At 42.5% G+C, this 26727-nt stretch overlaps 1 protein-coding gene across 1 annotated transcript; it reads right to left on the minus strand.

Moving 5' to 3' along the window:
• Positions 1-14542: 14542 nt before the first annotated feature.
• Positions 14543-16876, minus strand: PHLDA1 (pleckstrin homology like domain family A member 1). Its single transcript, XM_029205695.1, has 2 exons — positions 15488-16876; positions 14543-15050 (listed from the first exon to the last, which is right to left on the minus strand). The coding sequence occupies exon 1, from the start codon at positions 16663-16665 to the stop codon at positions 15514-15516; it is 1152 nt and encodes a 383-aa protein (XP_029061528.1). The 5' UTR covers positions 16666-16876; the 3' UTR covers positions 14543-15050; positions 15488-15513.
• Positions 16877-26727: the final 9851 nt, after the last annotated feature.

The following is a 26727-nucleotide window of genomic DNA, read 5'->3' on the forward strand; positions in this document are numbered from 1 at the left end:
CTGTCTGTGGTTCCAGGGGTTGAAACGAAGAGGTCATGAGACAGGGATGCTCTTTAGCTGACACTGGAGACAAACTCTTCCTAGATGTTTTGCCTGAATAGACACAGGCTTCCCAGTGGGGAAAGAGGTCTTTGGTGTTGTATCTAAACTCACTAGATGAACTGAAAAGAAACATTTTTTGATCTATGGGTACAAACTGTAAACCCCTTCCTTTCTTGTCTCTCTCAATGCAGAGAGGACAAAAACTCTCTCTCCCTCTCTTTTTTATTTTGGTATAAAGTAGATATTAAGCATTAAGCACTAAAAAGGAAGAGCTAGTATGGGTTAATGACATTTATTGATCACATTTAGTGATCATATGCTACTGTGAAAAGTGCTTTCACGTATATTATTTATTTCAACCCTCACAATAGCTCTATGGGACAGGTTTCATTATTCCCATATGACAGGTGAAGAAGCTGAAGTTCAAAAACGCTAGGTGACTTGTGCAAAGTCACACACTTTATGAGGGGCTAAGCTAAGAGTCAAACTCATGTCCTCCAAATGCAAAGTCTGTACTCTTTTCCAAAGGCAATTGAGGCTAAAAATATCTAAGGATTATAAATATTATGCTTGAAAGGGAGCAATTGAGACATCTTTACTTGAAAGATGAGGAAACTAAAGTCCTTACTATATATAAAATAAACAACAAGGGCCTACTATATAGCACAGGGAATTATATTCAATATCCTGTAATAAACCATAATGGAAAAGAATATGAAAAAGAATATATACATTCTTTCAACATTGTAAATCAACTATACTTCAATTTAAAAAAACAAAACAAAACAAAACACTGACATCCAGAGAGGCAAAAATCATCTAATTAGGCTCTCACAACTTGTTAGCAGCCAAGCCAAGCCTAGAATCCAGGATTCTTTCTACTACTCTTTGCTGACCCTTGAAGGAACTCCCTAAAGAATAAGTAACTCTCAGGGTAGAGTAAACACTAAGGTACTCCTCCTGTTTAGCATGAATAAAAAGTATTCATTTCTTCTTCTATTTCCCTGATTTGGATCTTGTCATGGAATCTATGAACGGTGATAGACAGAGCTGCCTGCTGGAAAAGCACCACTGATGGAGACTAGCTTTAGAGCTCCAGATTCCTGAGAACCTTAGATCTTTCCTCTCTCTCTCCAATGTCAATATGACTCCGACATGAAGACACAGAAAGCAACTACGTATTTCTGTTTTAAAAATCAGTTGTGGGCTTCCCTGGTGGCCCAGTGGTTGAGAGTCCGCCTGCCGATGCAGGGGACACGGGTTCGTGCCCCGGTCCAGGAAGATCCCACATGCTGTGGAGCGACTGGGCCTGTGAGCCATGGCCGCTGAGCCTGTGTGTCCGGAGCCTGTGCTCCGCAACGGTAGAGGCCACAACAGTGAGAGGCCCGCGTAACCGCAAAAAAAAAAAAAAAAAAAAAATCGGTTGTGTTCTATTTAAATTGCTCATATGTAAAAAAGAACCAAGTGAAAAAAAAAAAAAAAGAAAGAACCAATTGAACATCATTACAACAGTACCATATTTGAAAGGAAAATGTTAAGACCTTAGTAAGAATGGTGAAAGTATGTAAAAGACTTTAAGCTAATATTTCTAAGCATCTTCCCATCTCTGTGAGAGGTCTATTTGCATTTTCATGCCAGCACATGGGCACAGTTTGCATCGGGGTCAAACACAAAGGCAGTGGAATTAGACTCCTGGATGACAATCCTGGTCCCACCATTTGCTGGTGAATTTCTCCAACTCTCAATCCTCAATTTCTTATCTACTAACTGGAAGGTGATAAGAACTATGGCAGAGACTGCTAGTTTCCTTCCCAATAACCATTCTCCTCTTCTTCTTTGCTCACAGAACGCTGATTTTGTCTGGGATGGCAATGTGCCCAGCTGAAGGAATACATTTCCAGCCTTCCTTGCAACTTTGGACAGAAAATAAGCTGTAATTGGAAGTCATCATATGGGGGCTCCAAAATTTCTCTAAAAAGAACTCTTTATCTCCAAGGTGTTCCCTTCTGCTCTACTCCCAGTTCCTCTTTTTTCCTGTCTAGCACTCAGATACAGTGTCTGGAACTCCAGCAGCCATCTTGGACTGTGAGGATACAAGCCCTGTACACCAAGGATGGTGGACAAGAAAGGTAAAAGGAGCCTGGGTCCAAAAAGTCACCGTACCAGCTCTGGACAACCCACCTCCGGATGTCTTTCAGATAAAAGAGAAGTAAATCTTTATCTTAATCCACTTATTTGGAATCACCTGTTATACAAATCAAATCCAATTCTGATCTTTATAATAAATAAATAAAATAATCCATATGAAACGTGGCATAGGACCTGGCATTTAGTAAGTACCCAATAAATGTTAGTTGCTGCTACTTCTATTACTAATACTCCATGAAGTACTATGATTAGTACTACACCGCTGATAGGATTATGTCTCATCTTCCCTTTGCTTCAGATGTAAGTTCCTGGAGAGCAAGCCTTACAACTTACTCTCATTTGTATCCCTGTAGGCCTGCCACTGTGCCCTGCACATAATTTTTTTTTAAAGCACCTTCTACTTACAGAAAAAGTAATTTTAAGTTTATTTTTCAGTTAAATCTGCTGAGTAGAATCAGGCTTATTAATACGATAAAACCTGAAGAAATAGTTCCAATTCTTATATAGGTGTCTGTATTTCCTAATTCTTATTTTAAAGTACCTATTTTATTGATATCTGAATTAGCAACCAGTTTTGTTAAAGTGTGTTATGAATAAAACATTATCTTTTTTTACAAAAAAAAAAAGTGCAAACCAACCATGGAAAGTCTGGCCTCTGGCCCCAAAAACTGTCTTACACGCCCCATCACACACCTCGCACTGTCTCATTGTTATTGTAGCCGTTCTCTATGGAGCACTTGCTATGAACTTGGCACTAGGATAAAGCACTTAGGTACCTTGCCTGAATTAATTGCTCATATCAATCCTGTGGGAGAGGTATGATTACCGCCGTACACTACACTCCTTATTGTAAGGTTAGGATCTAGAAGGAAATAGTCTAATGACTGTTATATTTTCAAACTCAAATCAAATTACAGAAAATGTTTCTTAAGAGCTTTGAGCCTATAGAAAACTCACAGAAGTTTCACTTTATTCTGTGTTAATTTCCTTTTTCAGAGACCGACTTACAGAAGAAACAAAGTCTTCAAAAGCGAGAAGAAAGCTTAATTCTTCACTCCCCTTTTCCTCTAAAATATTTTCATTTTTTAAAACGTAGTGTTCTTAATCAAAGGTCCATAGGAACTTTACATCCTGAGAAAAACAGAAACTTTCATTGCTACTTGGGGAAAGCAAGAATTGAAGAAGTTTTTTAGAAAAATCTCTTCCTTTCCCCTCCATTTTCCTGCAAGATCTCTTCACTTCCCAGGCCTGCCTGGGTCCCCCTGCCTTGCTTATCAGGAGGGTGGAATCCTCTTGCCAACCTTTATAACTCACACCCTCCCATTTCAGATCTGATTCTTTCCATATTTCGAATTCACAAACACTCTTTGTCTCTCATTCCTGTTCTGTTGGTCAATTTCTGTGCAATAAGTTTGAAGTAAGAGTTTTGATTTTATATGTCAAGTTAAATAAATGCATATAAATAAGAGGGTACCCTGATTATGATACCAACATCATCATGAATTTGTTTAGCGGCACCAAGAACCAGCTAATCCCACAAAAGCTGCTCTGCGGGGGCTTCCCTGGTGGCGCAGTGGTTGGGAGTCCGCCTGCCGATGCAGGAGACACCGGTTCGTGCCCCGGTCCGGGAAGATCCCACATGCCGCGGAGCGGCCGGGCCCGTGACCCATGGCCGCTGAGCCTGCGCGTCCGGAGCCTGTGCTCCGCAACGGGAGAGGCCACAACAGTGGGAGGCCCGCGTACCGCAAAAAAAAAAAAAAAAAAAAATCTGCTCTGTGTACCTATTTTATGTAGTCATTTGGTTCAACTGGATATTGTTTTTTTAAAGCCACGTTGAAATCAACGTGTTTTCCCAGGCTCTTGGAGTGCCCGGGTCAGGAATGCTGACAATCTGCCGTCAGAGAGAGGCTGTCAGCATCGCCCGCTATCAAGCCCTCCCAGTCATCACTTGCATAAGAACAAGCAGGCAACCCGCTGCCTTGTGACAAATGCTGTGACTCCGGAGCCAAGTGCTATGAATGAAGTCCTGTAAAAGGTCATTTTACGTAAGAGGAAATAATGGCGTCACCCGGGGTGCATACATAATTTTGAATTAAAAACCTGTTCACTGGATTCTGGAGTACATACACTTATTAGGGATCCCTCTCCTTTTTTTCTCCCCCGTCATCTCATTAAAGGTTACAAATTCTGAAATCTTGTCCAAGTTGTCTAGTTTGGGGTATTTCGTGTCCTAGGTAGGTCATAAACTGTTATTTATGATTGAATTCTGGGCTATGTGAATTACATTCACCTAATTCCCTGGAAGGGCAGCAACAAGTTTTACCACCCGACCTATTAGCATTTCATGGATACCTATGGATCTATTACCCTCCATAAACATTTTTCAAGGAATATTTCTCCTGACACCTACACAGAGCAGCTAGAAAAGCCAGTGAGCTATTTCCTCAAGTACCCGTATAAACATTCAAATCATTTCAACTTCTCAGCTCCAGAGATAATTTCAAGACCTGGGGGGGTATGTGGAGGTGACTAGTAACACCAGAAACATTCCATGAATATTTTAGGAGCCAGGTGATGAAATAAACTGCAAGCAGTTTTTTAGCCCAGGTTCTAAATAAATGATTTTCAAAAATTTTTTGAAAAAGAATATATTCTAACAACTGTATTTTAAAATATGCCCATTTCAAAATATTGCTTTCTTTTGTGAATTTTCTTCCTGCTTAAGGTTTCTTTTAACCCACATGGATTATATTTGGAAAGACTAAATCACAAAGCACGTTTTAAAACAGTAGAATTGGGCTTCCCTGGTGGCGCAGTGGTTAAGAATCCGTCTGCCAATGTAGGAGACACGGGTTCAAGCCCCGATCCGGGAAGATCCCTACATGCCACAGAGCAACTAAGCCTGTATTCCACAACTACTGAGCCTGCGCACCACAACTACTGAAGCCCCCGTGCCTAGAGCCCATGCTCCGCAACAAGAAGCCACTACAATGAGAAGCCTGCGCACCACAATGAAGAGCAGCCCCCGCTCGCCGCAACTAGAGAAAGCCCGCACGCAGCAACGAAGACCCAACACAGCCAAAAATAAATAAATAAAATATTTAAAAAAATAACAGTAGAATTAAACAGCTTATTTTCAATATCTATAAACCCCTTAAGACAGTTTATATAATTTAAGTAAAAATTTATATTTTGGGGGGGAAGAGATGTGATGTCTGAATACTTCGAGTGATTATTTGCAAGAATAACATCTTGAATTTACATAAACTATCTTCCAAGCCTCACAAAGTAGTGCCACAGTGGAAAGAGCGTTAATTAAGGATCAAGGGAGCCGGATTTGGGTTCTAATCCTGTCTTTGAGTTTAATTGGCTGTGTGACCGGGGGCAGGTCACTGGCCCTCTTAGCTTCATTTTTTTCCTCTGCAGAAAGGGGAGAGATGAATGAGACTTCATCAAAACTCCTAAAATTCTGTTTTCAGCTCTGATCTCAACTTACCATTTATACAGGTAGAGAAGAGGTATTACTGCTTGCCACTGTATAGAAAGCAAATACAAACCAGGGTCCACAAGCTGTCAAGACAGCCATGCAGCTCAGGTCTTATGGTAGCTATGCGGCACTTTTTACAGGCATCAGGGATTTTAATTAGAACCCTAGGCAATAATTACAATTATTCTATAGTGAGCCAGTGCATTGTGGCAAGGATAAGATTCACTCTCACGCCTGCAAACACAACTCACACTGTTGTCTACCTTAAGGATCTCCTTTGCTGTAAGAAACTAAGACTAAGTCACCGAATCGTCTCCCACAGAGACCCGTCATTCCCTCCAGTGGTGGTGTCGAAACACGGCAACAGGAAATTACAAAGGGGATCTGGCACCACCACAGACCACTGCTTTGTAATAGTGGTTTAGGCAGGGTGGGGCTAACCCTCAAAGCAGGATGCTTCAAGCTCTGAGGAAGCCAGCTCTTCTCAGTACAGTTTCAAATCCTTCAGATGTCAAGTTCCACAACAAAAAAACTGACCATCCCACCTTCACGGGCCATGAACATCACTAGCAAGAAAAGTGTATATGTATGTACAAATACACACACACACACACACACACACACATATATACATACATAGATGTACATACCCACAAATGTATATATACTGGGAATTACTTGGAAGGATCATTAAAGACAGGTATGTGTTTAAAAACTGGAACCAAGCTTTGTAAAAATGAACATCTCTCCAGCAGCTAAAAACTAGAAAGAGAATATGCCTAAAACTATTACAAGTTTGGCCTCTTTGACTGTGATGACTCAGAAAGCCGGTCTGCTCTTTTGAGGTGATGAGTCAGCCCTGACAGAGTAAGCCACACCACTCGGTAGAATTTGTTACAGCAAAGTTCGAAATACTTGCAACATAACTGAACTGTCAGCTTCAATAGGAACTGAACTGGATGAACTGTCAGCTTCAGGAGAAAGCCAAAGGAGGACAGTGACTTAATTGAAACTTTGAAACTCCTCAAGAGTCATTTCCTGTTGCTTTCTGTACAGTAGTTGAATACTCATTTATCAGTTACTTCAGAAGCACAGGTTGTCAGGTCTTAAAGGACTATGGAGTATGTTTGCCCACTCTGTTAGAAATGAATTTGGCAGGGTTTGAGAGCATGCAAATAACCACATCGACTATTTTTTCAAGTGTTCATTTCTGGCATCTAACTAACCATCCAATACTTCAGGTGAATGCCCGGGGCAGGGAGCAAGTGACTCCCACATGGACCCTATCTCAGAGCAGTCAGTTGTGACTCTGCATCAAGGGGTGACAAAGCGGTCCTTTCTGTCCTCAGGTCCTAACAATCCCTTCAAAATAAAATCGGATTTAGAACAACCTTCAGACCAAGGAGACCTGCCTACATCTATAGCCCACCCTAGAGCATCTAAATCTTCAAAGCCCTCTTGCACCACCTGTGCCATCTTTGATAACCTGACTCACTTTGTAGGCAGGTAAGGCCAGGGGTCAAGAGCACCCATGCCATGGCATTTATTGCCTTTCTATGTGGTGAAGATTTCCAACAAGGTCTTTGAGAAAGAAACAAAGCAAGGAAGAACACCTTGCTAAATAGATTCATGTGGCCAGTGAGTTCATTACTCAGGGTTTTCTGTGTCAATAATTCTAGACAGTTGTAACGTTGTATTCATATGATTCCTTCCACTTAAATACAAATATAAATTTGGCTCAAGTTCTACAAAAAACTAGGGATTACTGGATGCTATTTTTCTAGTTGTGATAACATCCTATTTCTTAAATCCAAATTATTTGAATTGGAATACACATATGTGTTTTATACACACATACAATATATATATCTAGATATGTAAGTATAATAAATATATAGATATAGTATCTAACCCCTCTTAAAATGGTATCCGGATAATAGTATTTTCATTTACATAATGCTTCACTGTGAGTAAGGTGGTTAAATGGTGGCTCTAGGACTTGAACTCATGTAGATTTCACTGCCACTTCACTGTATGTCCATAATAGCTCCCCAAGGGCAAGGCTGTTATTCTCACTTGCAAATGAATAGACTAGGCTCAGAGATTAATGTCAAAAGACTAAACAAAGTCAGAACTAGAATCCAAGTCCATGTTCTTCTCAATATGATGAATGCATGAAGATATTTATTGCAGGAGTGTTGAAAACAGCATGAAAACAGAAACTCACTAGATGACAATAGGCAAATGACTGAAATAATACGTCGACTCAATGGGATATTATGCTGTCATTAAAATTACCACTTTAAATAATAATGAGGGTGATAGCTACCATGTATTGAATGTTTACTTTGTGACAGGAACAGTGACAGCTCATTACTAACTACCTAATTTTGGATTCACAACTCCATGAGACAGGTACAATCACTGTCTTCATTTTACTCATGAAAACTGAGGCTAAAGTAAATTACATCACTTGCCCAAGGGAATTCAGCTAATAAAATCAAGACTTTTTGATTTTAAAGCAGGGTTTCTCAACCTTGGCACTACTAACATTTTGGGTTGCATAATTCTTTGTTATGGAGGACTGTCCTGTGCATTGTTGGATATTTGACAGCATCCCTGACCTCTACCACCAGTTATGAAAACCAATAATGTCTCCAAACATTGTCAAAGTCTCCTGGGGGAGAAAATCGCTCCAGGTTGAGAGCAACTACTCTAAAGCATAAGGTTAATCATTATGCTGTAGACCCCCTTCCAACACCACCAACCTTCCTACAGAAGCATGGTGGTGGAAATACACACACACACACACACACACACAGAGTCATAGACAAGATCCCCTGAGAAACAGGTTCTTGACACTCTGATGTTTGACTGCAGGAGGTTTTGGGGGGTGTTCTTGAGAGCCTCACCTGTGAAGGAGCAAGGGAAAGAGGATTGGGCAGAGGGAGAGTTGAACTACAAGGCCACCTCCTTGTTGAGACAGGCCTCAGCCACTTCTCCAGGGAGCACTGGAGCTGGGACGGCCCTTTACAGTTGTCGGACTTGAGACAACAGGGCCTGGTCTTTAGCCACTCCCCATAGACCAATCGCACCCAAGGAGGGGGTATGTCCTAGGGCAAGGTAGCTCTCCCTGAGACAAGGCTGAGGACAATTCCAGGGAAAGGGCTAACTGACATCATGACAGCCACCAACAGTCTCATATCTGGGGACTGAGTACCCTCTCTGTCCTCAGGTGGCAATCTGGGTGGAACACCACAGCATCCTCTCCAGGGGCATATATGAGAATTCTGATTGTTTCATTGTAACTCATTTAAAATACATAAGCATGTGAACGGAGACTGGAAAGTGATAAGCAAATGAAAATAGTAGTACTATAAATAATGCCTTTTTTGTGTTTTTTCAAAGTTGAAAACAAGAATGTTACCATCATACTGTTCTTACAATTTAAAAGAAGGGCTGAGGTATCAGAAAATACAATTCATAGCTTTAAAACACCGTATATTATATATTCACATGGTTATAATGATCCCCAAACCTGCTTATGTGCCCTAAAATGCAGGGAGCTTCCTTTCATAGCTACACCAGGCACTGTTCTAAGCACTTTTACTAACTTATTAAATCTTCTCAATAACCAGAAGGTGGGAACCTTTATTAACTCCATATTACAGAGAAGGAAATTGAGTTTCTAAGAAGTAACTCAGGCTGTACATGGCCTGTAAGTGGTAGAACTGGGACTTGAACCCATGTACTCACAAATCCTGACTCTTACCAACCCTGCTTTACCGCCTGCTTCACACATTTATTTCACATTGTACCCCTGAAATTCCCTCACAACGGCAGTAATTTGTTTTCTCAGATTTCATTTCTTCTTTAAAAACAAAACCAAACAGGGGAGGAATCAAGATGGCGGAGGAGTAGGACATGAAGCTCATCCCCTCCCACAAATACATAAAAAATACATCTACAAGTGGAATGATCCGCACAGAACATCTGCTGAACACTGGCAGAAGACCTCAGACTTCCGAAATGGCAAGAAAACCTCCACATAACCAAGTAGGACAAATGAAAAAAGAAAACAAAACCAAACAAAAACAGTAAAGTAATAAAGCTCTCAATGTAAGACTATGTTAAGAGATAAAAAAATGCCTTCAAATTTCCTATTTTAAAGTCTTTGAAGATTTAAACACTTTTAGATGTCAATGGAAATTGTAAGTAAAGATATGGCATATTCCTTTAAAGAATCGAGTCTCGGGACTTACGCGGTGGTCCAGCGGGTGAGACTCTGTGTTCGCGCTCCCAATGCAGGGGGCCCGGGTTCATTCCCTTGACAGGGGAACTAGATCCCGCATGCATGCAGCAACTAAGAGTCTGCATGCCACAACAACTAAAGGTCCCACGTGCTGCAACTAAGACGTGGCGCATCCTAAATAAATAAATAAATATTTTTTAAAAAGAAAAAAGAATCGAGTCTCTCTTCTGCTCTCAACACAAAACAGGAAGCTTTATAGATACCCGCTTGAAAGATGATTCTCCTAGAGTCAAGGCCTCACCCTCTCAATGGACCTAGGAGGACTCAAATCTCTCTGGAACTCAAGAAGGAATTGCCTCCAAGCTAATTCACTAGGGGCCATTTCTTCTCCTCTGGGCACTATGGAAAAATTCAACTCAAATTCATTAGCATTCAAAAAGCAATAATTATTTCACCAAATAACCTGAGTGAAATTCTATACCCTATATTCAAAATGACCAGGTAATTTTTAAAATAAATTTCCAACCTCAAAAGATCATCTTTTTCTTCCCAGAGTGGTCACGGCCTTTACAATGCCCAAGCCCTTTAGAACATTGCTCCCACAAGTACACGCAGCGCACGTGACTGGTGAACAAGGCCTTCAAAAGGTCCACAGGTCAGTCATCTTGACAGATACTTTATTTGAAATGGAATGCATTTTGAAAATACGAAAAATAAATCACATCTCTTCAAAATCATTTAAGAGACATATTTACACAAATGACGACCACTTAAGTTCACAAATGTGATAGTTTGTAAAGCATTTGGTACATGGTGATGCTTGCTTTTCAAAGCTCGTATTTGCATATTCTGAAATTTTAAGCAGAAGGTTGACAGGGGAATGTAACAGACAATTGTTTTATCTTTCTTCTCAAAATAAATACAATGGTCTGGAAGGACCACCTGTTGTTAAAATCCGCTTCCCCACCACCCAGCTGATCACCAGTAGGCCAGCTTCAGAACAGGTAGCTTTTATGCAGCTGCATCTAATGGTCCAGGGCCCTTCTGCTTCCTTCATTGGACAATAATGACCTTTCTAGGAAACCCTGTTGGATCCTTTACTCCATTTGACAGATGGAGTCCTGCCAACAAAGTCACAGATCACTTTGTCATCCAATCTTATGTAAATCTGGATTGGCTGTTCGGCACCGCAGATCAAAATTCACCCTTTAGGGCTTCTCTGGTGGCGCAGTGGTTGAGAGTCCGCCTGCCGATGCAGGGGACATGGGTTCATGCCCCGGTCTGGGAAGATCCCACATGCCACGGAGTGGCTGGGCCCGTGAGCCATGGCCGCTGGGCCTGCGCGTCCGGAGCCTGTGCTCCGCAACGGGAGAGGCCGCGGCAGTGAGAGGCCTGCATACCGCAAAAAAAAGGGGGAAAAAAAAATTCACCCTTTAAACTGTGTCAAGAATTTAGAAAATAGTTCTTAAAAACCTATCCAACCCAATTCCACAATTAATACATCTTAGGTTGTTTTAGGTAAATAGGCGTATTTCTCTTGAAAGAATCACTGATGGATTCATCGAGCTCTGTAATTCCCAAATTTAAATTTTATTCTACTGAGGGCATTTTACTGGTAAAGCAAAAACGAATTAGTTTGACATTTACAAAAAAAAGAGGAAAACGAATGTTCACAGGCCCATCGTCATCCTACAAAGCTCTATTTTCTAGAGATTGCTCCAGTTTCATTCAAGTCTTAGATCCCTCTTGTAAATCTGCCACTGAACGTGACACTGTAAACACTTGGAGCCAAACTAAAATCAAATCACTCTTCCTGGGGACAGAAAACAAGTGATGTGTTTGAACCCACACACCGGCAACAACTCACATAGTGTCAGACTTAAATGAAGAGTCTTTAAGAGAAATAGTGTTTAGAATATGGGAGCAATACAGCATTAAAACTGGCCTCTCAGCTTAAGCCAGACTTCCTAACGGTGCTAACGTGTTAAGAGGAGCTCTTTTAAGCAACAACTGGGCTTCGTTCTTTTTAACCTCCATTGAAAAAAATACGTGAAATGAAGTTATAAAGTTGGTTTGATTTCTACATGATGAGAGAATCCCCCTTCCTCTGAGGGAAATGTTCATTTTGAAAGGGCCCTTTATAGCCATTTGCTCTCTGACCTCAGCACTCCCCGTAGGGCATACGCAGATCCATGTGGATCTCCACTAAGAAAGTATGTCCAAGGAGTTCCGTCATGATGCATAGCCGGTCCCAGTGGTAGCTGTCCTCAGGGAATGGCATGAGAGCAAGTAAAGAAGGAAGCACTGTGTGAGGCCAGAGAAATCACCCTCCTGGGTGCTGGGGAGTTAAGACATTTTTTCCTTCTTTCATTTGTCCCAACAGATAGTCATTGAACTCACTGTGTAAGAGGCTTGGTGCCAACACAAGTTCAAAGACAAAAAGTTCAGTTTCCAGATGGGACATTCCTTTTAATTTTCCAACTTTTTACATTTTATGTTTATTTAAGGGGTGGGTTTTCTACTGGACCTCTCCTCTCCTTCTTCCCTTTCTTGGGTTGAAAGAAGAATCACCTTTCTCCATGAAGGTGATTTGTCAAGCCTCAGTATTAATACCCTAGGTGGTTTGTATCATTTTCTTACAGGTAAAATAGAGCCACCAACACATTAAATGATTTGCATTTGTATTTTGTTTTGCTGAGTATTGTTAAGTATGCTCGTTTTTTGTTGTTGTTGTGCTGGAAAAATTATTAAGCCATAATAAGTGTTAAATAAAAACAAAATCCCATCCTACTCCTCTCCTTTCTAATTTCTGAGGTTTCACAGTTAAATGCTAAGAGGGGTTCAGACTAGAGAGTCACTAAGAGGGTCAACTCAGTATAAATATCACAGCAGAGCAAGGACTAAGGGCTGTGGAAAGATAATACAAGGAACCATGATTCCGGTGGCCACATTACAAACCAGAGCCATTGTGAGAAAGAAAAAAATTCTAGCAGCCACGAGGGAGCCTGGGCATACTTTTTTTTGACAACACTACTTAGCCAGTATGTAAGCTAACAACATACAAGTGCCTTTAAAAGCCTACAAGAATCTTAATTTTAAAAGTATTTGGTATGGATTTTAATTTTTTTATAGCATGAGAATTTGAAAGAAAAATCCTTCCATCTGGAAAAAAAGGCTGTGGTTTAATTGGGGTGACATGATCTGCATGTATTAAAATGACAGTACAATGAGGCATTATTAAAAAGCACAGCAGTGGTTCCAAAGAAATCAAACCGAACTTGACTTAAGAACTCTTGAGATCTGCTCTCTGAGATGCCCATCATATATACATTTTTTCACAACTGCAACTTAGCCTCTGCAAGTGGGAGTCCACTTAAATTCTGCTTGCCATTTGGTTGACTTTTATTTCCCCCACCACTTTTTGGATTTGAGTTATGATCTCAAATTTTCATCATTTAAATATTGCACTGAGAAGTAATTTGACCTTGGAACTCCTTTTCAGATGGAGGGAGAATAAAGATATCTCTAGCATGAAATTCTATTTTCATTTCTTGACTACAGAACTTAGCAGTGGCCCAATACTGACCATTCCAATTTGGAAGCTGGAAAAATACTGATCAAGACTTTGCAGAAAAGATGATGGAAAACAGAGACCCGTTAGTAAAGCTAGGCAGATAGGAAGTGATTTTCAGCTGTAAGAGGATTTGGTAGCATCTATGGGCTCTTTTTAAACTTAAGTAGCATCTGCCCTTGTGGACTTTGACCATCCTTTTCATTTAACACAGAAGAGGGTTTGTTCTACCTTTAAAAGCACATGCTCTTCCCCCACCTCCCCCCGCCCCACCAACAACCCCCCAGACTCCTGAACAAGTCGCTGCTAAAACAAGACTGGGGTTGTTTTCTTACTGCAAATCCAGTGTTTACCCAGTCCTTCCTTTTTCAATTTCTGAGTTTAGCTAACCTAACAACAAAACATATAACCCTTGGATTTCTCACAGAGCAATAAAAAGCAAAACAGCTGGTGTCTCTGATCAACATTATTCTCAGAATGAAAACAAAAAGCTATGACTCCTAGTCCTTTGAAATATTTACAAACTGTATTTTAAACTATGAGATTCTAGATAGAATATGATTCTAGAACAAAGTAAAAGGGCCAGAAAATGTGGTTCACATCAAGTGTGCAAAGCTCTTGGAGAAGGGTAATGTCTATTGTGGCTATGAGCACAAATGTTCTCTCAAACAAGTGGAATAATTCTTTTCCCCCATTATGTTTTTTGAAATGAAACACCTAATGCATTCATACTCAGAAATCATAGAAAACTTCCTTATTAAACCCTTCACACATAGATAATCTAAGAAAGCCTTTTCCTACAGCAGACCCAGCCCTCCTTTGTATATTCAGGATATGATCATCTTGCCATCAGTTGGGTTATGTTTGAAATACTTTGAATCAGCTATCATTACTACTGATTTCCTTTTAGAAAAAGCAATTCGACTTTTATAATTACACAATTCTGAACGTTTAGCTTCTTTAAACTTCCATTCTACACAAAATATATGTCGAAGGAAAAGAAAAACTCAAAAGAAAAAAAAAGAAAGAAAACTCCACGTAGTATCACAGAGTTTAATTTCAACCACCTGGTATAACATTTAAGTATCAGACCTTCTGAAAATGAATTCTTGATGTGTTCCCCTTCACCGCCCTTTTACTTTCTTCTTTCCCAAGATTAGAACTTACTAGGGAATAGGTTTTTGAAAATAAGTTTCTTTTTTGGAAAATGGCCTACATTCAGAAATGTCTCAGAACAAGCATTTTAAAAAAACTAATAAATAATCATAAATCAAAATACATTAAAATAACATTACAGTACATCATCGCTCCTAAAAGGTCCACCATACTGGAAGATCCTCTCAAAGGTTCATAAATAAAGCCTTCTGGACTCGAAATCATTTCCTGCATCGTGATGAAGAGTATGCAGAAAAACTAAGAGGAATCGCCAAGTTATCGGTCGTATTCTGTCCAAACTACTTGGTCTGGTGCGGGCGGGGCGACTGTTTTGTTTTCGATCCAAGTGAAGACAATAAAAAGGTGCTTGTCCCACTTCCTCAAGTCCTCACAACCTGGAAAGAAATGACACGGATTGAAGTGTCTCGGACTCCTACATGACCCAGGTTCTCTTCGGGCCTGTCCCGTGGACAAAGCGAGCTTAAGGACACCGGGGTCGCTCCCTCGAGTCCCCAGACACACTCAAGTGGTGCTGGTGACAAGGAGAGAAGCTGCGGCGTCGCTGGGGAGCGCACCAGTGAACATGCGTGGGTCAGCGTGGGCGGACGGGCGATCAGGAGAACTTCCTGCGCGGCCCGAACCCCGCACCCTCCCCTCTCTGCCCCGCCTCTCCTGGCTCCAGCTTGTTCCCTTCTTTCCGCCTCCCAGAAACCTGCATTAATTTCTCATTTTTCCACCCAAGATCCGAACCGGGGAAAAGGCTTCCTACTGCTACCACCCCCAGCCCCACTCCTCGGAACCTCCCTCGGGAGCCGAGCTGCCGGGACCTTACCTCGTCTGGCTCGGGTGCTGCCCTCTTCAGGCAGAGTTGGAGGTGCTACGGCGAAGCCGGTGGCCGTGCGGCTGCGAGAGCGGTAGTGGGTGCGGGTGCGGGTGCGGATGTGGGTGCGAACGCAAGTGCGGATGCGGATACGGATGGAGCGGCTGCGGCTGCGGCTGAGGCTGGGGCTTGGGTTGGGGCTGCGGCTGCGGCTGAGGCTGGGGCTTGGGTTGGGGCTGCGGCTGCGGCGGGGCTTGGGGGTGGGACTGGGGCTGAAGCTGCGGCTGCGGCGGCTGCTGCTGGACCAGGTGCTGCTGCTTCTGCCGCGTAGACTTGACCGCCAGGATGGCCTGACGATTCTTGTACTGCACCATCTGAAGCGTGATCTCCGCGTTCCAGCCCTGGTCCTGCGGGCACCGAAAGTCGATTTCCTTGCCCTCGGCCATCACCACAGTGAAGTACATATACTTGCCTTTGCGCTCCACGCAGTCCACGGTCTTCATGTTGGAAAAGTGCAATTCCTTCAGCTTGACAGGCGGCTCGAGGCTGCCCACAGCGGGGCCTCCGGGTTGGGATGGCTCGACCGGCCCCTGCCCGGGCTGCTGCTGCTGGTGTTGCAGCTGTTTGGGCGGGATGAGCAGCAGCCCCTCCTCAGTGAGGATACAGCACTTTTTCTTCCAGAGCTGCAGCAACCCGTCGCTGCGCTTCTCCAACACACCCTCCTTCAGCGCCTTGCAGCCGCTGCTCTCCAACATCCTCCCGGCATAGGGGGGGCCGCCGCTCGGCTCGGCCTCTCCTCTTCCAGCCGCCCGGGCCCGGGGGGGCAGCAGCAGCCGCGCGCCGTCCTCGCCCCAACGGCTCCCGCGGCCGCCCGCCCGGAGCGCGCAGAAGAGGCTAACGCGCAGGAAGCAGAGCGGCGGCGGCGGCGGCGGCGGTTCCTCGGGGTCCGGGCAGCAGGGCAGCCGCGTCCTGATGCGCCACAAGGTCCGGGAGCTGCGAGCCGCCGGGCCTCTGCCGTCCTCTTGCGAGCGCTCACTGAAGGGCTCTGGCCGGGCCCCCTCGCGGCGCTTTTGAATGGGCCATCCCCCCCACCCCCGAGTGACACCCAGCGGAAAAGGCGGCTCCTGGCGCCCGCGCCGCGGGGGAAAGCCCAGCTCCGAAAGGCACTCCGCCGCCGGCGCACGCCTCATTAACTTGGGGGCTTTCCAAAGCCGGCCGCGTTCACGCCCCCCGCGTCCCTTGCTCCGCCTCTTGCCACCCACTCGCTTCCGCGCTCCTTCCCCGGGATGGCTGCAGGGACCCGAGCCCCGGAAACTCCTCTCCTCCGCCGGGGGCCACAGCCGAGGACGCCCGAGATGGCCAGCGAAGAATGGCGAGGCGCAGAGGGCGCTAAGAGGCCATCCCCAGCCGTCCCGCCTCTCCTCCCGGTGGGGCTTTCTGCTAACAGCCTCAGAAAATGAGGATGGGGCTGCGAGGACGGGTACAGCTACCAGACAGTGCCTGGTACGCCAAGCTGACCCTCTGCCCTCAGGAACCCAGCCCTGGGGATTCGCGCCGCCTGGGCGAGCAAGGAGCCTGGGGGTGAGGCTCGCGAGCCACGGAGTCCCGTGGAAGCGTGCCTCCCCCGGACACTACGTAAACATCTTAGTCCACAAAGGCCGAGAGGACACGGTGTCTTTACACTCACATTCGCTTACGGTCACTAACTAGCTCTTCTTGGAGCCGAAGGGGCGATTGTTAGAGCAACAGCGCTACCGTCTGTCCCGTTTGGAAGGGGTAGAGGAAGGGGACCACTTCGGATGGCATCTCGCCTTCCTTTTCTCGAGCCAGGAGCGCAGGCACTGCCTATCTTTACCCGTGACACGAGCGCTCTAGCTTCCTTCTTGACCCATCCGTACAGCCCGCAATATCTCACAACAGTAATTCAACTCTAACGACAAATTCAGGTAATGCCCGGTCCCAACACTTTAAGGCAGTTTAGCCTTCCAAACGGCAGGCTAGCCTCCGCGGGTCCCTCTCTTTGCAAACGCCAAACGGGTCAGATCTCTTGTAATCTCATTTATCTGTAACCTGGGGCAAGTAATGCTGTACTCGCCCCTAGCTCCCTCCTACTCCATTTAAACAATTTCTATAGAAATTCTGGGAAACAAGGCAGAATATAGAGCCTAAGCCGAGACCAAACCTCTTGGGGGAAATGTATTAAATAGAGAACCCCAACTATGTACCGACCCTGAAAATGCGAAGAATTAACACAAAGAAGAAATAAACCAGGGGTGGATAAGTCAGAGTTGGCCAAGGTAAGAGGAAAGGCTGCTACTTGAACTCAAGAAGGAAGAAGGGAGAGCTTTGCTCATCTGTAGTTTCATCAGGCTGGTACAAAGAATTCAAAGGGGAAGAAGTGAGAGATGAGCTTGGAGAGCGGAGCAAGATTCAAATTCTTTGTGTGTCACGCTTAAGAAATTCCAGGTTTATCCCAAGGTAATCGAGAACAAAGGATAACTTTTAAACACGGGAGGGTCCTGAATCTTAATATAAGGAACAATGTTTCAGCAAATGGGACAATTCCAGCACAATCCTGAGACCCACTGAATTGCACTTAGTGGGCTCTCAGGGCCTTCACATTGTTGATGGATTAGTCTTTTAAGGAGAAAGGCAAAGTCATGTAAAGATTTCTTTACATGATTACATTTTAAAAAGTTACTTTTTTAAAAAATTCTGTATACCAATGAATGACAAACACTGCACCTAACATCTTAGTTTTCCCCCTGCCTTTGCAGGACAAGTGAGCATTCCAGAGAATTTCCACATGACCAGCTGTTCATCTTTTTAACAGAATGCCATTCTTCAGCTCATTTAGAAAGGATACTTCCTTTAAATGTGTAATTCAGAGTCTCTGAGGGCAGGTGTAGTTGGGAAAGACATTTCATATGGAAAATTGATACTATACAAACCAAACTGGGTAAAACATTAAGATGTATTCTGGAAGCCCAAGCCATTTTCTTGAGAAACGCAACATTTGGTGTTTCTATCCTTCTGCAGTTTATCAGGATGCAACAAATGCATTCTACCTAAGCTACTTCACAATGTCTGAACAACCAGCAGCACGATTTTCAAAAGCACTTGTTATTAGACTTTAAAACTCAGAATTTCAGTTGGGTATTTCACAACTTAGTGACTTTGTGAACAGCTCAGAAGTACACAGTTTGCCTTCTCCAACCATAGTGCCACTGATTATTGGAAATCTCAGTAGTATAATATAGGAATCTTGTAAATAGGTGACAACTTTGCTTTTAATTTCACCAGTCACCACCAACTCACAAAAATGGCCATATTACCATTTTTAAGACAAATAAATTCACAGAAAATGAATTACAGGAAATAACTGCCCCCCCCCAAAAAAAACCCACAACTTCAGTTGTAGATAATGAAAACCTACGAATGTCACTTAAAAATGACTAAAGTTTAGAAAGCTAGCTAACAAGTCACTGCTTTGGTAAACAAGTCTGAAAAGGCTTCAAAGTGTATATTACGGCCAGCTGCATCAAGTTGTCTATCAGCAGCATCTGAGCGTTGATCATCTTCTGCTCTAGGACAGTTCTTCACTGGCTTCGAGGACATCACTTAGCTTTCCTTCCACCTCCCTGGTCATTGTGTCTCCTCTACAGGTTCCTCCTCTTTCCAATCTTTTGAGTGCCCCAAAGCTCAGCCCTTGGTTTTTATCTACACTCACTCCCTTGATCTCATCCAGTCTTATTATTTTCAATAAGATCTGTATGCCCAAGACTCCCAAATTTATATCCAGCTGCTTGTTGTCAAAGAATAAAACAAAGACTACCAAAGTTACACCCCCAGGCAAGGGAACACATACTGGTGAAGACATGCACTGAGTAGTTCGCTAGAGGGAAAAGTCTGAGGGGTTTTTCGATCATAGAAAGCAGGGTTCATGGAGCTTTGGCGAATAAAAAATAGCATGCTGGATAGGATGGAGTCCATAGGCTTATATATGACTGGTTAAAACAAATGCCTGGGTAGAACTGGTTCAGTAAGAGTCTGAAGTCAAAGTTCATGGTTAAAGAGCCTTAGCTGGTTAGAATGGCTGTAATGAAAAATACCCTTCAGTTTTTATATATTCCAGGCCACTGTTACTGTAAATTGAATTTTTTCCTTTTGCCTTTCTCTACAGTACTATTTGGGTGTCTATTAGAGAACCAGAATATATGCACTCCCAAACTTATCTCCTCACCCTGACCTGTTCTACTTACCTGCAATCCCCCTCTCAGGTGATGGCAACTCTATCTGTACAGTTGTTCAGGCCAAAACCCTTGCAGCAGTACTGCCCTTAGAACAAGGCAAAAGGAGCCCTGTGCTTTGAAGAGCCAGTACTACATGCCTATCTGGAACTCATACTTGTTCTAGACTATACTCCAGGTACTCACTCCAAATACCCTGCCTAAATGACCTCGGCTACTTCAGAGTATTACATGACCATTGTGTGCACTAGTGTGTAAGGTAGGTGGACAGATTTTGAACATGCAGGCTAGGAATGTCCACACAAACGTGCAGGAGGCCCCTTGCCATACAATTCAGAGGCAGGAATGGGAAGACAAGGAAAGTGGGACACAGGCAGAGGATCAGCTTCCTCACAAGGAAGCTTCTGGCACGGGAGTTTTAAGGATCTGAATTTCAAACCTGGACCTCCAGGTACTTGTGAAGGTGTATTTAGCAGGATAGTAGTGCGGGACGTATCTTCATTGAACAAAACTTTAAAATATTTAATCACTGGCGTCTCCATTGCACTCCTACCCCAGGACGGCAAATGTTTAGAAGCATGCCTGCCTTGCAAAAATCCTTTACTCGCTTTCCAGTACCCAATCCACAAATTGAGTCAAGAAATCCCAACGGTTATGCCTTCAAACCATATCTATATTCTGTCCATTTCTCTCCACTTCACCACGCTGATAATCTCTCCCCTGAAATACTGCCATGGCCTCCGAACTTTGCCTCCCTGATTCTACCCTTGTTGTCTTATCATCTATATTATAATCTATTTAAGACATCCCAATCACTTTCTTCAAGTCTCTGCTCAAATGTCATCTCAATGAGGGCTCTCCTAATCACTCTAAAACTGCAACCACCCCATTTCCCTTAATTTTTCCCATAGCATGTATTACCTCCTAACATAACTGAATAATTTATAATTCCTATTGCTTATTTCTGTTCTCATTCCTAGAGAATGTCAGTTCTTCCAAGAGGTCAAAAATCATTGTTTTTATGTGTCCCGATCACCTAATACATTTCGTGGCACACAGGAGGAGCTCAACATATGTAGAAATTTTAAGACTCAAAAGCCCACATCTGTCATAAAAAGAAAATCAATGTCTTCAAATGCTTGACAGATTTTTCATAATGCATCCTACTTTTTAAAGTTTTCAAACCGTAACAAGAATTTATGAAAAGACTTCTAAATCTTGCCATACCAATACATGTATTTGTTAATAGTTTTTTTTAAGTAAGTTTATTTATTTTTGGCTGCGTTGGGTCCCTGTTGCTGCAGTGCGCGGGCCTCCCACTGAGGTGGCTTCTCCTGTTGCGAGCATGGGCTCTAGGAGCACGGGTTTCAGCAGCCGTGGCACTAGGGGCTCAGTAGTTGTGGCTTGCAGGCTCCAGAGCGCAAGCTCAGCAGCTGTGGCTCACGGGCCCAGCTGCTCTGAGGCATGTGGGGTCTTCCCAGCCCAGGGCTCAAACCTGCGTCCCCTGCATTGGCAGGCGGATTCCCAACCACTGTGCCAGCAGGGAAGCCCTGGTGATAGTTTTAAAAAATGGAATTAACAACTATACATGCTAGGCCTCTCTGAACTTTAAATGCTACTATAGTCTATAAATGCTATCTAAAATACATCCTACAAACCTTCCTTTTCCTGAGCAGCATGCAGCTTAATATTGAGAGGTATTTATACATCATCCTATTGCTTGCTAGTAGGAGTAATCAAAAACAGAAACAACACAGTAATGGAACTGAATTGATAGAATTTTCTTAGTTGGCAGATACCTGCTTAGAAGTTCATTAATACTGGCTTAAAGACATTTAACAGAAGTTAGAAAGTTATAAAGTGTTTACTTTCATTTACAACTTGACTACAAGATTATAAAACTTTTAATCTATAAACTCCCTAATTTGCAATATAAAGTAGAAACTCATGAAAAATATCATTATTAAAGATTTGGATAAAGTTCAAATGTCTTTAAAGAAATAGTTAAAAGCCAAGTAATCATGAAAATACAAGTCAGGTCACCTTCATTAGTGCATAAAGGTCTGTGTTCAGACTGCAATTTAGACTTCTTAGCCATTCATCTCTTCATTTTTAAAAATTCTATTCAGTAAAAATATTTTATAAAGATTCTTATTTCCAAAATGCTGAGTTGAAAAGGTTAACAACTCTTCAACTGAATACAGAACTATTTTTCTTCACAGATGCGTCCCTCTAGCTACCTTCCTTTTCGCCTAAAGTTGATGAACTGTGCCTCCTAGTGACCAATTTGTATAACACAGCTTAGAGCAACTGAATTGTGAAGTGTTCAAAACACCGCTATTACAACCCGTTTACAGATCAAACACGGTCAATCAGCTGTCTCTGTCCTTTCTATTGTGCCAACAGCCTAACTTTAGGTTCTCATTTCTCTCATTCATGCTCTTGTAACAGCCCAACCACTTGAATCCACACTATCTAATACACTGCACTGCTACCACTTCCATTCCTAAATTATGACAGAAAATTTTCGGTCTCCTCCTATTCACATAAGAGAACATCTCAACTCCTTACTCTAGCATGAAAAGCCCTCCACAGAAATGTAAAGCCCTACCTGCCCTTACAATTTAGACGCTCCTTCCACTCAACCCTAAGTGAACTCGTCACTTATCTACTTTGTGCTGTTTTTGCTTTCCCTAAACCTCAGTAACATTTGAGCAGGCAACAGTACTGATACTGACTTCCGGGCCTTCAGGGATGGCAGTAGAGAAACACCAGGTACTTCAGTGACTGACAGTGGAAGCATTGGAAAACTTGTTTGCAGGTTTACTTTGAGCACTGCCCTGGCAGATTAGCATCCAAGCCTCTGCCTTCCAGTAAGAGCCCATAAACACCTAATATCCTAAATCTACTTCTACTCAAACTAGGTAAATGCTCCTGTTGCTTGCAACTCAAGTATCTGACGGATAGCCAGTGGGCAAATCTCTCCTTTTAAGGGACTAGAATACATGGGGAAACTCCCTCTTTTGCAGTCTTCTTTTACAACATAGCACACAGTCTGAGAACAGACTTCAGTTTGATCATTGACACCTGCAAATGAATCAGTAAATAAGCAAAGGCCTTTTATAGGTGGTAGAGGAGGAAAAGTAAAAGCAGTGAGTGTACAGAATTCCTTCCAAAAATTCAAGGATACAGGAAAACAGGTGGTATGATAAACTTGCTTGGGTGCTGCTGTAAATGGCAAGGTTACTTAAGAAGAGGAACTCAGGTTTCAAAGACCAAGATTGCAGGGTGGAGGGTGCATCACAGATGACAGCTGACAGAGAACCAAGGAATAAAAGAGATGGAATAAAAGAATTCTGTAGGGTGGCCAGGCCCAGAAAGATGGAGGAACACTTTTTACCAAAGATAGAACCCAGGAAACCTTTTTATGGCAAGCTTCCACACTGCCACTAAACCTATCAGGAAAAGCAAGGCCCCAGGTTAGAGGCAACAAAATCGCCACACAACTCATGACTACAAACTATTTAACAATCGGCATCCTTTAACAGATCAGAAACTGGAACATTTAGCAGTTCTTGCTTCTAATGAGATTGATTCTATTTACACTTTTGCTTAAGTCATTGTCTCAACTTCACTTGTGTATGCAGGGGCTCTGGGAAAGATTATCATGTAAGGAAAAGCGAAAAACCCGGAAGATGGATAAGACTCCAATCAGAATTCATCTTCAAGTTGTATTCCTAAATCACCTTTCTGGAACTGGTTTACTTATTTCTGAAATGCAGCTGTTTGCCTCCCGTTTTCCAGGATATCCTAAACCCTTTTCTAAACCTGAAGTTCTTCAGCATGCATGGCTGATGTGGCTGTGATCCCAGCCTTTGTTCTACCCAGGGTCCACTATATTAAGCAGCCGCACTTTTGTGCTGAAAGCACAAATCGTAAGCCCATCTCTAAAGATGGTTGGATGCCAGGAGTCTTTTGCGTCCTTCAGCCCCACCTGCTGCCTAAAACCTGCCAATAATGGGTAAGAGTGGCAGCAGCCACGTCAGACAGTAAAGCAACTTTAAAGGTGGAAGCCGTATGTCAAGGAAAACAAAGCAGAGGATGAAGCTCTCAGAGCAGGTGCGAGCACTGACAGAGGCCAAAACAGCTGACATCAAACACCTGACTCCAACAAAGATCAGCTGGGCAGCCCTGTTATTTACCTTTTACCCTTACATGTCGAGAGGGAATAATTACCATTTTCAAACAAGTATTAAGATTAAATAAAACATTATTTCTATTACCTTAAATGGCTGAATACACATTTGGGTGTTTTTCTTTAATGCTGATTAAGATTTATAATGCAAAGTCCCACCTAGTCTGAAATACAAACAGTACAGCAATGAAGCTTTCTTCTGAACCCCAAACTATGTAATATACCCAACCTTTGAAAAGAAATATGTACTTAATGGTCATCGTACACTTACCATTTAAGGTTCTTTTACTAATCAAGCCTGACATTTTAATGATCAGAGTGAGCTAATTATGTGTACATTTGGTAATCTCAATTGTCCAGATAAATTCAAATGGTAAGATTCCAGTATGATAAAGTAAAACGTTCTTTCTCCATAAACAGGCATACAATATATAATTTAACCTTTCCTGATGTTTCATTTTGGGAAACTATTGTAGCCTTTGTTTTATCAATAGTATTATAGCTAACTGTATTTTCCAAAGACAAACTGTGGCCACTACAAGATTCCAGTTCCTCTCACCTTCCCCAAACTTTATCATTCCTCCAGCAAGATGTAGAGTCCTCTCCCATTAAACCCTGGTGGCTTTGACTATAACCAACTTCTTGGAACCCAGCCACCATAAAGTCTAGGTGGAGCTCTAGCCACAGCCCAGCTGAAGTCTCATCCAGCACTGACCACCTGTGCATGAAGAGCCTTCAGATGATTCTAGGCCCCATCCTTCAAAGCTGCCCCTGATGATGCTCAGTAGAGCAGAAATGAACTACCCAAGCACAGTCAGCAAAAAAAAATCTTGTTGATGCTTTAAGTGTGGGGAGTGGCTTTTTAATGCAATATTAGGTAACTGCAACAATTGATTCAACTCTCCACATTCTCATAGCCCCACTGAGTTCACAGAACAATATACACGGTCCAGTTTTGTGGTTTTATTGGTTTTCCCAAAATAAGCAACTCAGTATGCAGAAATGTGACAACTACAAAGGAACTTGGAGCATCTTGGTTGACTTAGGAGATTGAAATAATGAGAATCAGTCACTTGTTACATAGCCCCATACAGTATTATGGCTGGTAAATTGGAAGGAGTCCAGATAAACCCTACTCCATCTACGCATTGGCTGTATAAAAATTTCCTGTACAGCTACCATCTTCCTGGCTCCACACTGGAAATCAGAGAATCCAGCAGTGAACGAGCATTCCTAGAGTCCTTCTTGAACTGGCAATACCAGTTCAGAACTAAAGAACCAAAAAAAAGTACGTGTTAATTCAATGAAAAAGAGACTTGAGCTAGTAAGGTATGTGCACAAAAGACCCGGGAGAAGGAAGTGAAAGAAAAGACAGCCAAGCATAACTGAAACAGTACAAATGTAGGTTAAACAGGGCAGGTCGTAGATGTGCAAGTTGCTCTAAAGGTTCTGGGTCCACTCACCAAGCCAACTCAACAGCAAAGACAACTAGCCTAATCCAGGTCTAAACCCACATCTGGCCTGAAGACTGACAAGTCTCACTGTCCACCCCTAGACGGTCCACCCACAATGTCCAGGGATCCAGGTTAATAAATGTTTGGGATGGAAAGGGATGGGCTAAGTAATGACAACTTGGAAGTTTCGGAGCATGAGGTATCAATACAGTCAAACTTCATTTAGTTTTACCCTAGATGATTTCTGGACTTCACAAAAGGAAATAAATCAGCATTTTTTAAAAATGAAATCAGATTTTAAAGACTGATTTTAGGTAAGGGGGATCAATTATTCTTTTCTTCTATTTTTCTTATCTCTTTATAAAAAACATCAAACACCTTCAAAATGGGGGCATAGGTTTATATTTATTATCCAGTTTTAGTCTCAGCGTTCTTTTGTACAAGTATGGACACCTCTTAGCCAGGAGCCATTTTGCCTTTAGAATCAACAACAAAAACAGAACAAAAAACCCCCAACTAATTCTGAAATTAACTGCCAGAATCTATTATAAAAGGTGATCCCAACCACAAATTCTAGATTTTCTTATGTTTAGGAAGCATGTTTACTAATTGCTCATTATATGTATCAGGTTCTAAGTACTCCTGAACAACTTCAAGAACTAATGTGTTCTCTCATCAGTGCCCACTACCATCTTTCACAAGACATCAAAATAATGAAGCTAAAAGAACAAGTGGTAGATTAACTCCAAAGCTTATATTTAACCATTCTACTATCCAATGTATCAACTATTTTATTCCCATATTCATTAGAAACAGATGGTAAGGGTCATTTGTCTAGGGCTGCCAAGGTTTCAGTCGAAAATCTTTTCCACTTTTATTCATGGTTTCTTATTCCTATAGAGCAACCTCACCTACAATTCTCAGTTGGATCAGCTACTACCAACCCCACCTGTTTGAAGGTAGTTACAAATATGTACTGGGGTAAGGCTGGAAAAAAAATCCTATTGTGTTGGATTAACTTTGAAATATTTAGTGTGTACTCAGTTTTTAATATATTTCCTAAGTCTGTCACCTGAAAAGACCTAGAAATAATAACATCCCAAGAACAAGCAAACCCATCACCTAGACTTGATTTCTAAGTACCACTGCCCATTAAAGGGAACCAGGGATCCTTGGGGAAATAGCCAGTTTCAGAGCTGGTACAAAAAAGCCTAAGATGATCCCAGAAAATCTTTCTGAGCTATAAAGTATGCAAGAGCTCAAATGATGCAGGACACACCAAAAGCACACAGGAACCAATTGTAAAAGGATACCATTGATCAAATCTGAGATGACTGAAGCATCAAAATGAAT

Source organism: Monodon monoceros, unplaced genomic scaffold, assembly GCF_005190385.1.
Source record: "Monodon monoceros isolate NGI ecotype Baffin Bay Population unplaced genomic scaffold, NGI_Narwhal_1 Super_Scaffold_6, whole genome shotgun sequence".
NCBI lineage: Eukaryota > Metazoa > Chordata > Mammalia > Artiodactyla > Monodontidae > Monodon > Monodon monoceros.

Excerpts from the sequence above, each read along its gene's own strand:
- PHLDA1 (XM_029205695.1), bottom strand. The coding sequence starts at position 16,665 with ATGAGGCGTGCGCCGGCGGCGGAGTGCCTTTCGGAGCTGGGCTTTCCC.